Source organism: Rhinatrema bivittatum, chromosome 5, assembly GCF_901001135.1.
Source record: "Rhinatrema bivittatum chromosome 5, aRhiBiv1.1, whole genome shotgun sequence".
NCBI lineage: Eukaryota > Metazoa > Chordata > Amphibia > Gymnophiona > Rhinatrematidae > Rhinatrema > Rhinatrema bivittatum.
The window spans coordinates 234,931,390-234,944,652 of NC_042619.1; the positions used below are offsets into that span (position 1 = coordinate 234,931,390).

Below are 13,263 nucleotides of genomic sequence, written 5' to 3' on the forward strand. Positions count from 1 at the left end.
AGGTATTAGGGTAGGGGTTAGGGGTCACTTTAACATTTAGAGTGCAACGTAAGAACAGAGCAGTGCATTCCTGTGAAGACTTGATGACCTTCGGAGTGAGGAAACTCAGCCAAAGATGAGATTTGTGCAATGTTCTCTCAACCTAGCTTGATGTTACCCAGGTAGAGCATCCATCAAGTTAGGTTGCGAGAACATTGCACAAATCTCACCTTTGGCTGAGTTTCCTCACTCCGAAGGTCATCAAATCTTCACAAGAGTGCACTGCTCTGTTCATACATCCCACTCTGAATGTCAAAGTGGCCCCCAACTCCTACACTAATACCTATACCTCACCTCGAGTAGCTAGGTGGGCCGGACAGAGGCTTACTTCTGAGGGATCTCGGAAATCACCTCAGGAATTCTCGACTGGGGGAGGGGAACCTTAGGTATCACCGCAGGAGAGTGGGGCTAGTCTTGTAGAGGTAAGATTTTCTTTCTTCTTTGGTTTGGATTTTCTAACGCTGTGTGAGTGTGTGTGGAGTCCCAAACTGTTTAGGAGACTGAGAAATTCTGAAGAGCTAAGCTTCCTGCACGGGTATATGTAGAGTGACATCAGACTGAAATCTAACTCCGTCTCCCAACTGCTATCAGGAGTACACTATACGCATTGGTCCTGAGTCCATCTACTACACGCTAGGAAATAAGGGAAGTCAATCTCTCACTGACTCACCAACAGTAAAGCAGAGTTGCTTACCTGTAACAGGTGTTCTCACAGGACAGCATGTTGTTAGTCCTCACATATGGGTGACATCATCAGGATACACATTCTTCTGAGGAAGGACCCGCTTCTGATCACTCAGAACAATGGCTGCCTTAGTCACCCCAACCTCCAGGCCCTCTCCCTGACTGTTGAAAGGTTAATACTTCAACATCTTAACCTTTCAAAGCCGGTTTCCCATGTCCTAATAGCTTCACAAAAGCCTTCCACAAGGCAGTCTTATCGTTACAAGTGGAACAGGTTTATGGTATGGTGTACTTCCATGTCCATCAATCCCTTCACTTGTTCCACACCGAAGTTTCTGGACTATCTCTGGCACTTGTCAGAGTCAGGCCTCAAAACTTCATCTATCAAGGTACATGTCAGTGCAGTAGCTGCCTTCCATAAAGGTGTCAGGGATGTACCTATTTCAGTACAACCCCTTGTAACACACTTTTTGAAGGGCTTGCTCTGCCCTAAACCTCAACATGGTTTTGGGGCGGCTCATGAAACCGCCGTTTGAGCCTCTCCAATCCTGTGATCTCACTTGGAAAGTGATTTTTCTTTTGGCGATCACATCCGCTCGCAGAGTTAGTGAGTTACAGGCCTTAGTCGCCTACCCGCTTTACACTAAACTTCTGCATGATAGTGTAGTACTCCGCACTCCCCCTAAGTTTTTGCCTAAGGTAGTATCTGAGTTTCATATCAATCAATCCATTATACTACCCCCACCTTTCCCAGGCCCCATTCAAATCCAGGAGAACGGGCTCTGCATACCCTTGACTGTAAACGTGCTCTAGCATTCTATCTAGACCATACAGCTGGCCACAGGAAATCCACTCAATTGTTTGTTTCCTTCGATTCCATCAAATTAGATGTTAGTCCTCACGCAACCCACCTGCCACCCCATGGTGTTGGGTTCGTTTACGTTTTATTTTATTTTTGCATGTATTTTGTTTACTATAAGACGAGACTGAAGGGGGTCCCCTGCTGGATGCAGGGTTGGTGCTATGCTGGGCATGCCCAGTAGGTGCCAGTCAAAGTTCTGGAAACTTTGACAAAAGTGTTCCGTGATTGGGCTCCATCCTGATGTCACCCATATGTGAGGACTACCATCCTGCTTTTCCTGTGAGAAAGAATAATGCTAACTATTTAGATACCTTGCAGGCTCACAGTGATTTTCTTAAGGTGCAAAACTTCACTTTATTTCAGGACAGTCTTTAATAGAACATTTGAAAGAGAATTCTATCCAGAGAAAAAAAAAACTGTGCTTAATTAACTTTTCTAAAATACTATTGCCCCATAGAAAATGTTTCAATTTTTCCTGAAGGAAGTTTGAATTTTTTGAAGGTATATTATGAAAGAGCTGGGAGAGGGTAGTTGTTTATGTACAAGCTGGAGCTAAGTTCGGTTTTGAAGTCTTCACAGGAAAGAATAAATAAGGCTACCCTGCTTCTGTCTGTTCTAGAGCCGAGGTGTGAAAACAGGTAGCACAAATAAGCCTGCACAGGTGTGCAAGTGGCAGCTTGGCTGATGATCTGTGGAGCTTTAAGAAGTTGGAGGGGGAGAAATTAGGAGTGGAGAGAGTGCCAGAAACAGATGGTAGGGGAGGGGGGAAGATTTGATAATGAAGGGAAATTTAAGCACAACTCTTCTGGTTTTCAGCTAATAGACAACACCTACCCAATACTGTTTGAAAAAACAGATTTAAAGTCAATATTGCACACAAACCTGGTTGTATAACTGGAAATCAATTTTGGTTTAAATAAGGGGGTTGGTGAAAGGCTCAACTAATTACATGGATGAAATGAGGAGGAAACGCATGGTCCAAAAACTTGCTCACCCCAATCTAGAGCTCGATAAATGTGGAAAAGATTGTATGTGCTAAGGCTGTTTCTAGGTTTCAACGTTCAGCTTTTTCTTAAGGTGGGTCACCAACCACATTTTAAGCATAAAAAGTTTCTCATAAGGTGTCACCCGGATAAGTTGCTTTGGTGGCTTGGGGGGGGGGGGGGGGGCGGGAATGGGATAGAGAAGGAAACCAAAGGGACACCTTCATCATGACTAGTATAACATTTTCTACACTCTTGCAAGGACAGTGGCCCAAAATTCCAAAAGGCACTCAAACCAGACCTAAGGACCCCACAGCTAGTCAGGTTCTCCGGATATCCACAATGAACATGGATTGGATCAATTTGCAATTACTTTATTTTGAGACATATGGTGGATATGTCTCTAAATATATAATCTTATTTGAATTACCAACTCAATGACAACAGCTGCTTTGTTTACCCAGGAATTTAAGTCATTCATAAAAATGAGAAGGCAACTTGAACTGTAGGTGCTTTCCATTGTCCATTGCTTAATTTACCAATTTCTCTTACATGTTGTATCACCCTCAAGTTGATTATGTTCCTTTTTCTGCCATTTTGGGTTTTAGTTAGATTTCTTTTTAACCCTCTGAGTTTTGTGCCAACTACCACACTATCTTCTGGTTCGATCACACACTATCCAGTGGTCTGCTCGTAAACAAACCACCAACAGGAAGCAAAAGATCCAGAGAGCAGGTAAACAAAAATAACCTTTTCCAAATCAGCCTTTTTTGGGACCTAGAATTTTTACATTTTTTAATGCATAGCAGCACTGTCTAAATAGAGAATATGAATGTTTTAAGCACTACCTTGAAACCAGAATGTATTGATACAACTAACAAAGGCTCATCAATCAGACCTAGCTGAATTAGCTACTTTCACTGTGCTTGGTGTCTACATCACTAACAATTACAATAGATATTTGTCGTCTTAAAAAGGTTAATTTTGATATACAATGGAGTTCAAGGGCCCAGCCTTAGAAACTTGCACTATTTAAAAAACAAACATGAGGAAGGAGTTGTCCTTGAAGTTCAGACTCCTGATAATGAAGGGCTGGGTAGAAGAAAAATTTAGCAGTCTTACAATCAAGCATGAATTTTTATTATTATTAAAACAAATCACTTTTTTTTTTTTAAGCACATTACTTTTCAACAATGTTTCTTTTACCAAGAAAACAATGTTTTAAAAAAAACAACACATCTTTACATTTACTTTTAACAATAAAAACCATTCCGTTCACCTTATCTTGAAAGCCTAAATATATAAAACTTTATGCTAGCTTATCACTCAGTATGATAATGTGCATGTACTAACACTTAGAGAATCAGTCTACATACAGAGCTTGGCAGAAAATATAAGGACCCAGCCACACAATGCAACAAAACCTCAGGTATGAATTCCATCACTAGATGACATCTTCAGCAAAAAGTAAGCATGTCACATACACCTTTACTGCAATTAAAACTTGCACCTTGGTGAGCTGAGAGCAGGTAGAAAAAAGAAATTTGCAGTTCTCCTCCTCCTCCTCCTATACTCCTGGACACACTGTGCAAAATGCAGAACTAAAAAGGACAAGCAGCAGACTTCCTGCCATCATTGGGATGTCCCATTCCCAAATACAGGAAAAACACGAGCGGGAGCATGCAGAAACCAGCTTCTGCATTTTGCTCCTAATACAAAAAACCCTGAATTTGTCCAGGGATTCCAAACTTTTGAAAAATTTTAGAGGATCAGTTTAACTGAAACCCTCAGAATACCTGTGCATTTTAAAGTCCACTTTGCACCACTGTTTAGCTTCAGTTTTGGTGAGAGAGCACACTTGTGTAAAAGGATTACACTGGAGAAAGCAAAGTTGCTTACCTGTAACAGGTATTCTCCGTGGACAGGAGAACAAATCTCATACATAAATGGGTGACATTGTATGATGCTGACAGGGAATGTGCTCAGAATGACCTAGAAGTCTTTCTGAGCATTCGCTGGTGTTTTTTAGTGCTTTCATTAGCTAAGCTTTACCTCCAAGGGAAGGATGGTGGCTGATTTGTCCTACTGTCCAAGGAGAACACCTGTTAAAGGTGAGCAACTTACTTTCTCTGTGAACAAGCAGGACGAACACAGTCACAAAAGTGGGGCTCCTAAAATGAGGGTTACAATGAAATAATTGCATTTTTACTGAAACAGCGAATGTGAAACCCAGATTAAGAAAAAAAAAAAGGATGGAAGGTGAATTGAAGCTATTGATTAAATAGGCTTTTTTTTTTTAGACCACCTGGCCTTAACCGTTTCTTTTGTTTCATTGCCTTTTCTAGTTCTCTTCAGTTACACTGTCCTATACCTCTGACTAGCCTAGCCTCCAAGTTAACTACCCTTGTTATATGTAACTTCTGCTTCTAGTGAATTGTTCTTGTTTAAGTTATACCCTTTGTTACATGTAAACCGACCTGATATGAAATTTTTTTCATGAAGGTCGGTATAGAAAAGTGTTAAATAAATAAAATAAATAAATAAATAAAATAAGCTATTATCATTGCAAGAGTCTTCAAGACAGTAGTGCTTGGTAAAAGTGTACACAGAGGACTAAATGGCCACTTTGTAGGTATCACTCTCAGACTACGTGGCACAGATTTCTCAGAAATTAACTCTATATACCCTGACATTAATTTGGGAGTACAGTCTGCACATCACCCACTAAGGATTCACAATTCACATGTTGTAATGTCATAACACTGAAGTGTTACATAAGACGAGTAACCATTGGTACAGCAGCCCCCGAGGCAGCTCCTGCGAGAGCGAAACTCGGCCAGAGTAGGGCAATATACCAATAAAGAATCCCTTGACACACCGATCACTATCGTTTGTTCTGCTTTCAGCATCATTGATCGGCTTCCGATTTGTTTTTTAAGAACATAAGAACATAAGAAAATGCCATACTGGGTCAGACCAAGGGTCCATCAAGCCCAGCATCCTGTTTCCAACAGTGGCCAATCCAGGCCATAAGAACCTGGCAAGTACCCAAAAACTAAGTCTATTCCATGTAACCATTGCTAATGGCAGTGGCTATTCTCTAAGTGAACTTAATAGCAGGTAATGGACTTCTCCTCCAAGAACTTATCCAATCCTTTTTTAAACACAGCTATACTAACTGCACTAACCACATTCTCTGGCAACTAATTCCAGAGTTTAATTTTGCATCACTATTAAATACAGTCTGAGAGCCACAAGATTGGTTTGTCAATGTCCTAGACAAATCAAAAGAAAAACAGTGGAGAAACTATTTACCTGATAATTTCATTTTCCTTAGTGTAAACAGATGGACTCAGGGCCAGTGGGTTATGTGTTCCTCTGCTAGCATATCGAAGAACTTGATTAGAATTTGGATACAACTTGATTAAACCCTTTGTTAACGAAACTTGATTAAAAATTGGAGACGGCCAGTGTACTCAACCAACATAAGCGTCAAAACCAGCCATACTGTGAATGCCCTGAACTAGGGGTAGGGTGTCAGCTTACTCGTATTCATATGGAATCTAGGTTCGCCTCATGGGCAATTCCTTGGCACCTCTCCTGGGCAGCCATGGGCAGGATGCTGAGTCCATCTGTCTACACTAAGGAAAACAAAATTATCAGGTAATTTCTCCATTTCCTAGCGTGTAGCCAGATGGACTCAGGACCAGTGGGATGCACAAAACCTACTCCCAAACGGGGCGGGAGGCTGCCCGAGGTCCAGTAGCACTGCCCTTGCAAAGGCTGCATCCTCTCAAGCCTGGACGTGCAGGCGGTAGAACCCAGAGAAGGTGTGTAGGGAAGACCACGTCACTGCTCAACAGATGGCCGCGGGAGACAGTCGCTTAACCTCCGCCCAGGATACTGCCTGGGCCCTAGTAGAATGAGCTTTGACCTGAAGGGGTAAAGGCTTCCTTGCCTCTACGTAAACTGCCTTGATTACTTCCTTGATCCAGTAAGCTACAGTAGCTCGCGAAGCTGCTTCGCCCTGTTTCTTCCCACAGTGAAGAATAAACAAGTGATGTGTCTTGCGCACCGGTTCTGAGTGCTCCAGGTACTGCACTAGGAGTCTGCCAACATTTAGATGGCGACGAGGGCGGGAGTCTTCTGTGCCCTTGTATCCCTCCGGAGACGGTAAGGAGATGGCTTGATTCAAGTGAAACTCAGAGACCATTTTTGGTAAGAAGGAGGAGACTGTGTGAAGCTGTACTGTTTCTGGTGTAAATCGAAGGAACGGTTCCCGACAAGATAGTGCCTGTAGTTGAGCGATGTGACGGGCCAAGCATATTGCCACCAAGAATACAGGCTTTAGTGTTAATAGGCGTAGCGACAGACTGCGCATCAGTCTGAAGGAAGGTCCTGCTAGGAAGTCCAATACTAGATTGAGGTTCCATAGGGGGACCGGCCACCTTTAAGTGTGGTCAGAGTTGTTTAACCCCTTTTAGGAAACGGGCCAAGTCCGGCTGTGCCGACAGTTTCCATTCCCCTCGGCCCTGAAGCAGGAGAGGGCTGCTACCTGGATCTTGAGGGTCAACCCTTTCCTTCAGGCTGTCCTATAAAAATTCCAGAATCATGGGGATTTTTGGCCGTTTGTGGGGGCACCCCGCGGCCCTCACACCAGGCCTCAAATATTCTCCAGATCCGTATGTATGCCAGGGAAGTTGAGAACTTCCGTGAACGACACAAGGTGTCGGTCACTTCAGGCAAGCCCTGTCAAGGGCCAGACTATAAGAGAATCAAGACAGATCTTCGTGAAGAATCGGGCCCTGCTGGAGAAGGTCCCGGGGGGGGGGGGGGGGGAGGCACAGAGGACTCCCGAGGAGCCTTCTCATGTCTGGGCCAATCTGAGGCCACTAGGACGACTAAACCTCTGTGATGTTCTATGTCGTGGATGATCTTGCAGAGTAGAGGCCATGGGGGGGGGGGGGGGGGGGGGAAGGAAGGCATATAGTAAGTCCTCCTCTGGCCAGGTCTGGATGAGGGCATCAATCCCTAGGGAATGCTGATCTCATCTGCAACTGAAGGACCAGGGGACTTTCGCCTTGTGAGATGTGGCCAGTAGGTCCATGGCTGGGAGGCCCCAGCGATTTACTGGAAGCCTTTGGTAGATGGCATCCATTCCCCCAGGTCCAGGCTTTACCTGCTGAGGAAGTTCACTGTGATGTTGTGTCTTCCTGCGATGTGGGAGGCTGAGATCCCTTGTAGGTTTAACTCTGCCCTTTCCATATGAGGGTCTATTTCCAGAGAGACACCTGATGGCTCTTGGTTCCTCCCTGGTGATTGATGTACGCAACCGTTGTCAGACATCGCCCGGATCGCTTGCCCCTGGATTCTGTGGAGAACTGCAGGCATGCTAGTCTGACCGCTCAAGCTTCCAGGCGGTTTATGCTCCAGTTCACCTCTTCATTGGTCCATTGTCCCTGGGCTGTCAGCTCCTGACAGTGAGCTCCCCACCCTCAGAGGCTCACGTCTATTGTGAGGACAATCCAGCTTGGTGGGGATAGGCTTACACCCTTAGGTGGACTTCCTGTAGCCACCACTGGAGCCGAGTGTATACCTCCGTTGGTAGGTGGAGGTGAATCGAGTAGTCTTGGGACAGTGGGTTCCATCATGACAGTAAGTAGCATTGGAGAGGCACATATGAGCCCTCACCCCCGGTACTACTTCCAGTGTTGATGCCATGAGGCCGAGGACTTGCAGATAGTCCCACACCTTGGGGCGCATTGTGAAAGTCAACTGGTGTACTTGGTCCATCAGTTTCCTCCTCATCGGGGGAGGGAGGAAGAGGGGAAAGGGCTTTGGCCTTCACCGCCATGCTCGGCTTCTGTACTCGCTGCCTTTCAGGTCCACACCAGGAACCGGCTACCGGACCAAGGTACACCTCTGAGGGATCTCGGAAATCACCTCTGGAATTCTCAAATGGGGAAGGGATCCTTAGGTATCACTGCAGGGGAAAGGGGCTCGATCTTCCTTTAAAGTGAAGGTAAAAATTTCTCTTTGGATTATTGCTGCAATCCCGCTAAGACCGTACTAGTGTGGGGATAGCGTCCACATCTGCTAGGAGATGGAGAGATACTGAAGAGCTGATGTCACTGCAGGGGTATATCTAGGGTGACATCAGCTTTGAAACCTGACTCAGTCTCCCATCTGCTAGCAGAGGAACACATAACCCGCTGGTCCTGAGTCCATCTGGCTACATTGCTAGGAAGTTGAGATTTTCTGAGTCTTGGTCTTTTAAATAAAATAATCAAGCTCTTCTGCCATCCATTCTGTGATGAGCTTGTTCAGCTATTTTGGAATAAGGTTTTGTTAAAAAATATATATATTGTCAGAGGCACCTGTTGTATCTGTTGATTTTTCAAAGGATGAAAATATTGACCACAGAAAATTTCAAGGCCGAGTCTCTCAGTATACTACTACTACTTAACATTTCAATAGCACTACACAACATACACAGCACTGTACAAACATACAAAAAGACAGTCCCTGCTCTATAGCGTTTACAATCTAATAAGAAACATATAAGACAGACTTGGGTATTTTATAAAACAAGACGATGGTTAAAAATAAAAGAAAGTTAACAAGATTAAAAGCAGACAATCAGGCATAATATTTAAAAGCATGAGTCTTTAGATGGGATTTAAACATGGAAAGAGAGAGAGCATGATGCACCAGTGCAGGAAGACTATTCCAAGCATATGGTGCAGCGAGGTGGAAAGCCCGGAGTCGGGAATTGGCGGTAGAGGAGAAGGCACAGCTAGTGTCTGATGAGCAGAATACATGAGGAAGGATATAGAGATTTGATTTCTTGAAGGTGACTAGAAATGAACTGTAGTTATGGTGCTTTGGAGACTTTGACCTTTTCTTTTTAGGTACTGTTCTCTCCTTTTCCAAAGGAGAAGATATTTGATATTTCAAGTTAAGTTCCCTATATCAGAGCACTTGGAGGGGATATTCCCCCACAAGTGACAGTGTTAGTCATGTCATATATGCAGAGCCAAGACAGCAGAGGCAGAGATCATGGAGATCCAGGCTGGACATCTTGCGCTCATATTTAGAACAAAACGTGAAATACTTTTTACCTGACCTGGAACTTTCTTCTGACTTGGCAGAAGACAGTAGCAGGGCAAGAATGAACTAGTTCAAAATTTATTATTTATATTTTATTTCAAAAGATTCATAACTGAAAAGGAAAAATATAAAAAAAAACTGAATATGCTAAAATTACAGCAGCACTCAACCTGAGAGCAAAATTATTTTGATTTGCTGACTGCTGCCTAGAACATGGTGCATGCTCAGAAAGGCTTCTAGGTCTAAGAGAGCACATTCCGTATATAATGACATCACCCACTCCTGCAGCTGCATTCGTCCTGCTTGTCCAGAGAAAAGTTGCTTTAATACCAATATATATAAATCAGGATAAGGTTGGGTCACTCGCAGACCCCAATTATTGCTTGGTACACCAACAGCTATTAAAAGTAACCTTATGAAATAGAAAATAACTGATAATAAAACACAAAACTACAAAACTAATGCTTATGCCAATTTTTAATTCTGTAAAATATGATTCTCAAAAATTCTATGTACATTGTTACATTCATTTGCAACAGCCACGTCTCTTCTTAAATGTATCCAATACACAACTTGACAGCATTAAATTGTACATCTTCCCCAATAACTACCCGAGGAAACATTTTTAATAAGTCTTTCTGATGCAAACAGCCAGTTTTCATCTAACTACTTTTTTACTTACTTTTTAAAATTTATTTGCACAGTTCCCACGCAGCTCCCAAGAGCACATCTGTTTTGGGACTAGTGAGACAAATGAGCTCACAGTCTGGACTTGAATGGCCCTAATAGCTAAGATGTCCAAAATGACATCACATACACAACACACAGAGTGCAAACCAGATACCAATGCATATTATGTGATTTTTGAAGCACAGATACACATTGTGGCTCTCAAGAGAGCACAGGGGAATCAGCAGAGCAGCTCATTAAAATATTTTTTAAACACTGCACATGGTAAGTATGTTACCTTTTAACACAAGTGGCTCAGATCATTTGTCTTCCTAAATAAATTACCCAAAGCTTATGGTAATTCCACCTGCAGTATGCATGTCTGGACATGTCATATGAATATAAAAATGTTTCTTTGCCCACCTTTTACCCCTTGAATATTCATTTACAATCATAACCCTTCTACAATGCTGGCAGCAGGACTGACTGCAAACAGTTAAAAAGAAAAAAAAGCCCCTCATCCCCAACACCTCCCCCCTCCCCCAATAAACAAACAACCTTTACTTTCTTAAATTAAACTAAAAAGTACAAATCACATATGTACATATAAAACAAAGGTTTCACCTCCAGCAGCAACCCCCAGGTTGGCTGGCTGGCATTATTTAATTGTGCAACTACACAATTTCTCTACCTACTCAAAGTGTACCTTTTTCAATTGGCAATAAGTGGAACATGGGCTATAGGTAATTACCCAAATGAGGTTGTTTTAATCATACTGCAGAAAACAGAAAGTTGTAAAGCAAAGATGAGCTGTTCGATGACCGGAAAAAGTAGAAGCTCAGTAGACAGCACTGTTTCTTTTTTTCTGGAAAGTATTTTACCCTTTCCATCAAGTAAAGTCAACAACTACACAGCTCCAGTTTTAAAATTGTTAATGTAGCTTTCTTGTTCAAGAAAGCAAACCGGTAACCGATCCAATGTAGTGGACAGCAGAAAGATGAAAAGATGGAATCGGTTAAAAATGGACTTTATTGACTTTATTGAAACATTGCCCGACTCTGGCCGAGCGTTTGTCAGAGCGGTATATGACCGGGTGCCATTCTATCAAAGAATCGCATCAATACTGCTTACACAAGTGACTTATGAATCACAAATGACACGTCAAGATTCGGTGTGTTGACTCATGTTCCTTCATCCTTGAAAAACATTGGAATTATATAGAGCCAAGTTAATGGTTCAATAAGCCCCTGAGGCAGCTCGACAGAGCAAAACTCGGCCAGAGTCGGGCAATGTTTCAATAAAGTCCATTTTTAACCGATTCCTTCTTTTCATCTTTCTGCTTTCTTGTTCAACAAATTTAAATGAAGGTTTTACATCTTATCTTTCCAATGCGACTTAAATACAGGGTATTATTTTGAAACTTGTATTCTTCAGCTGATAAGGTACTTGGCTATAAGACCCCATTTTAATGAATATGCTAAGATATTTCCCAGAACATATTTACAATGCACAGATGAAGACACTCATTAAGGCCACCTGTTTAAGAGACCCTAGAAATGTAGGCAGGCCTTAAAGGCTCCCAAGCACAGGATTTGTCATTACTGTTATGCCTAAGGAGCATCTTCCCACCTCATCTTATGCCACGTAACACACAAAATATGCTTCACAGAAGGTTATGTGGATGGTTACTGGCAAGACAAAGGAAGGTTACTGGCAAGACTACCTAACTAGGAATGATTTAAGGAGAAAAGTGATAGGACGACATGGAAATGAATTCAAAATCAGAGAACTTTACATCCATTTTTGGGGAGTGGGCGAAGAATAAAATGTCAAACTTTATATTTAAATGAGAATTCTCTCTATAGTATTCAACAAATAATCCCTTGAAGACATGATATATGTAACCTCATGAAAAATGTACAGCCTGCAACACAAGGCACCTAAATTCTAGATGTCATTTGTTTAAAATAAAAAAAAAAAAAATCCTCTTAAGTACAGCATTTCATTTCATGATCAAATCAGGACCTATGCTTTACCTAAAAGGCAGCCTCGCTCAAGACACATTCAGGAATTTGAGACTAGCATCTGTGAAATTTCTCATATTTCCATAAGGTTGCATTCCCAATCACGATTCCTCTGAACCCTCCTCAACCTTGCTGACTTCAATGAGCATATGGGATGTGTTGGAAGGGACAAAGAAAGAGGGTTTCTAATAAAAGACCTTTTTTTTTTTTTTTTGCTGGTAAGACTTTTCTTATCCTTCATGGACTATCATTGGCTAGCTCTGCTCATGACAGTCTTTTTTACCTTCCACTCAAGGAACAACTGAAGCAGATTCAGTGGTAAAATGACTACATGCTGCTGGTGAAAGTTTGAGTCATTAGGAAATCAAAACAAAATCCAATAATACAATCCAAACAGATTCCAGAAATGTAGCATGTATGATACCTGAGGTAATTTTTTTTCTTTTATAATTTTTTTTATATATGTGAATAGACTCTTTGAGCAAAGTTAATTACATTAATGTACATTTGAAAATTATGAAATATGAATAAAACTGAGGTAATATACATGTAAGTGCATACGACTTGTTGGATTAACTTCTAATTACCCTCTTGCCTTAATAACAAAACAGAACCTTGACAAACTCTGAAGATGAATGCTGTAAGTCGGAAGATCAAACAAAAGTTTTATAAATCACTCAAGTACAAGACATTAGGTGCTGGTTTCATTCATTTGTTCTATTACTTGTCCTAACATTTCATCAACCACATCAACATCATAATTCACTTGCTGTAAATCTAGTTCAGGCATTATGGTAGCCAGTAGCTGTCCAACATGAACTCGAAGAGACCTCAGCTTGAAGCTGTAAAGACAGATAACATTAGGTTCATTAGACTTATAGACAGTGAGCAT

The 13,263-nt window shown here is 42.0% G+C and overlaps 1 protein-coding gene across 2 annotated transcripts in view; it reads right to left on the bottom strand.

Annotated features, from left to right (window-relative positions):
• Positions 1 to 10,137: 10,137 nt before the first annotated feature.
• The window catches only part of MORC3 (MORC family CW-type zinc finger 3), a 246,006-nt gene continuing 242,880 nt past the window's right edge, over positions 10,138 to 13,263 (bottom strand). For both annotated transcript variants that reach the window (XM_029603483.1, XM_029603485.1), the window contains one exon: positions 10,138 to 13,213. In XM_029603483.1, coding sequence (XP_029459343.1) covers positions 13,063 to 13,213 — 151 coding nt within the window. In that variant the 3' untranslated portion in view covers positions 10,138 to 13,062. The remainder of the gene's footprint in view (positions 13,214 to 13,263) is intronic.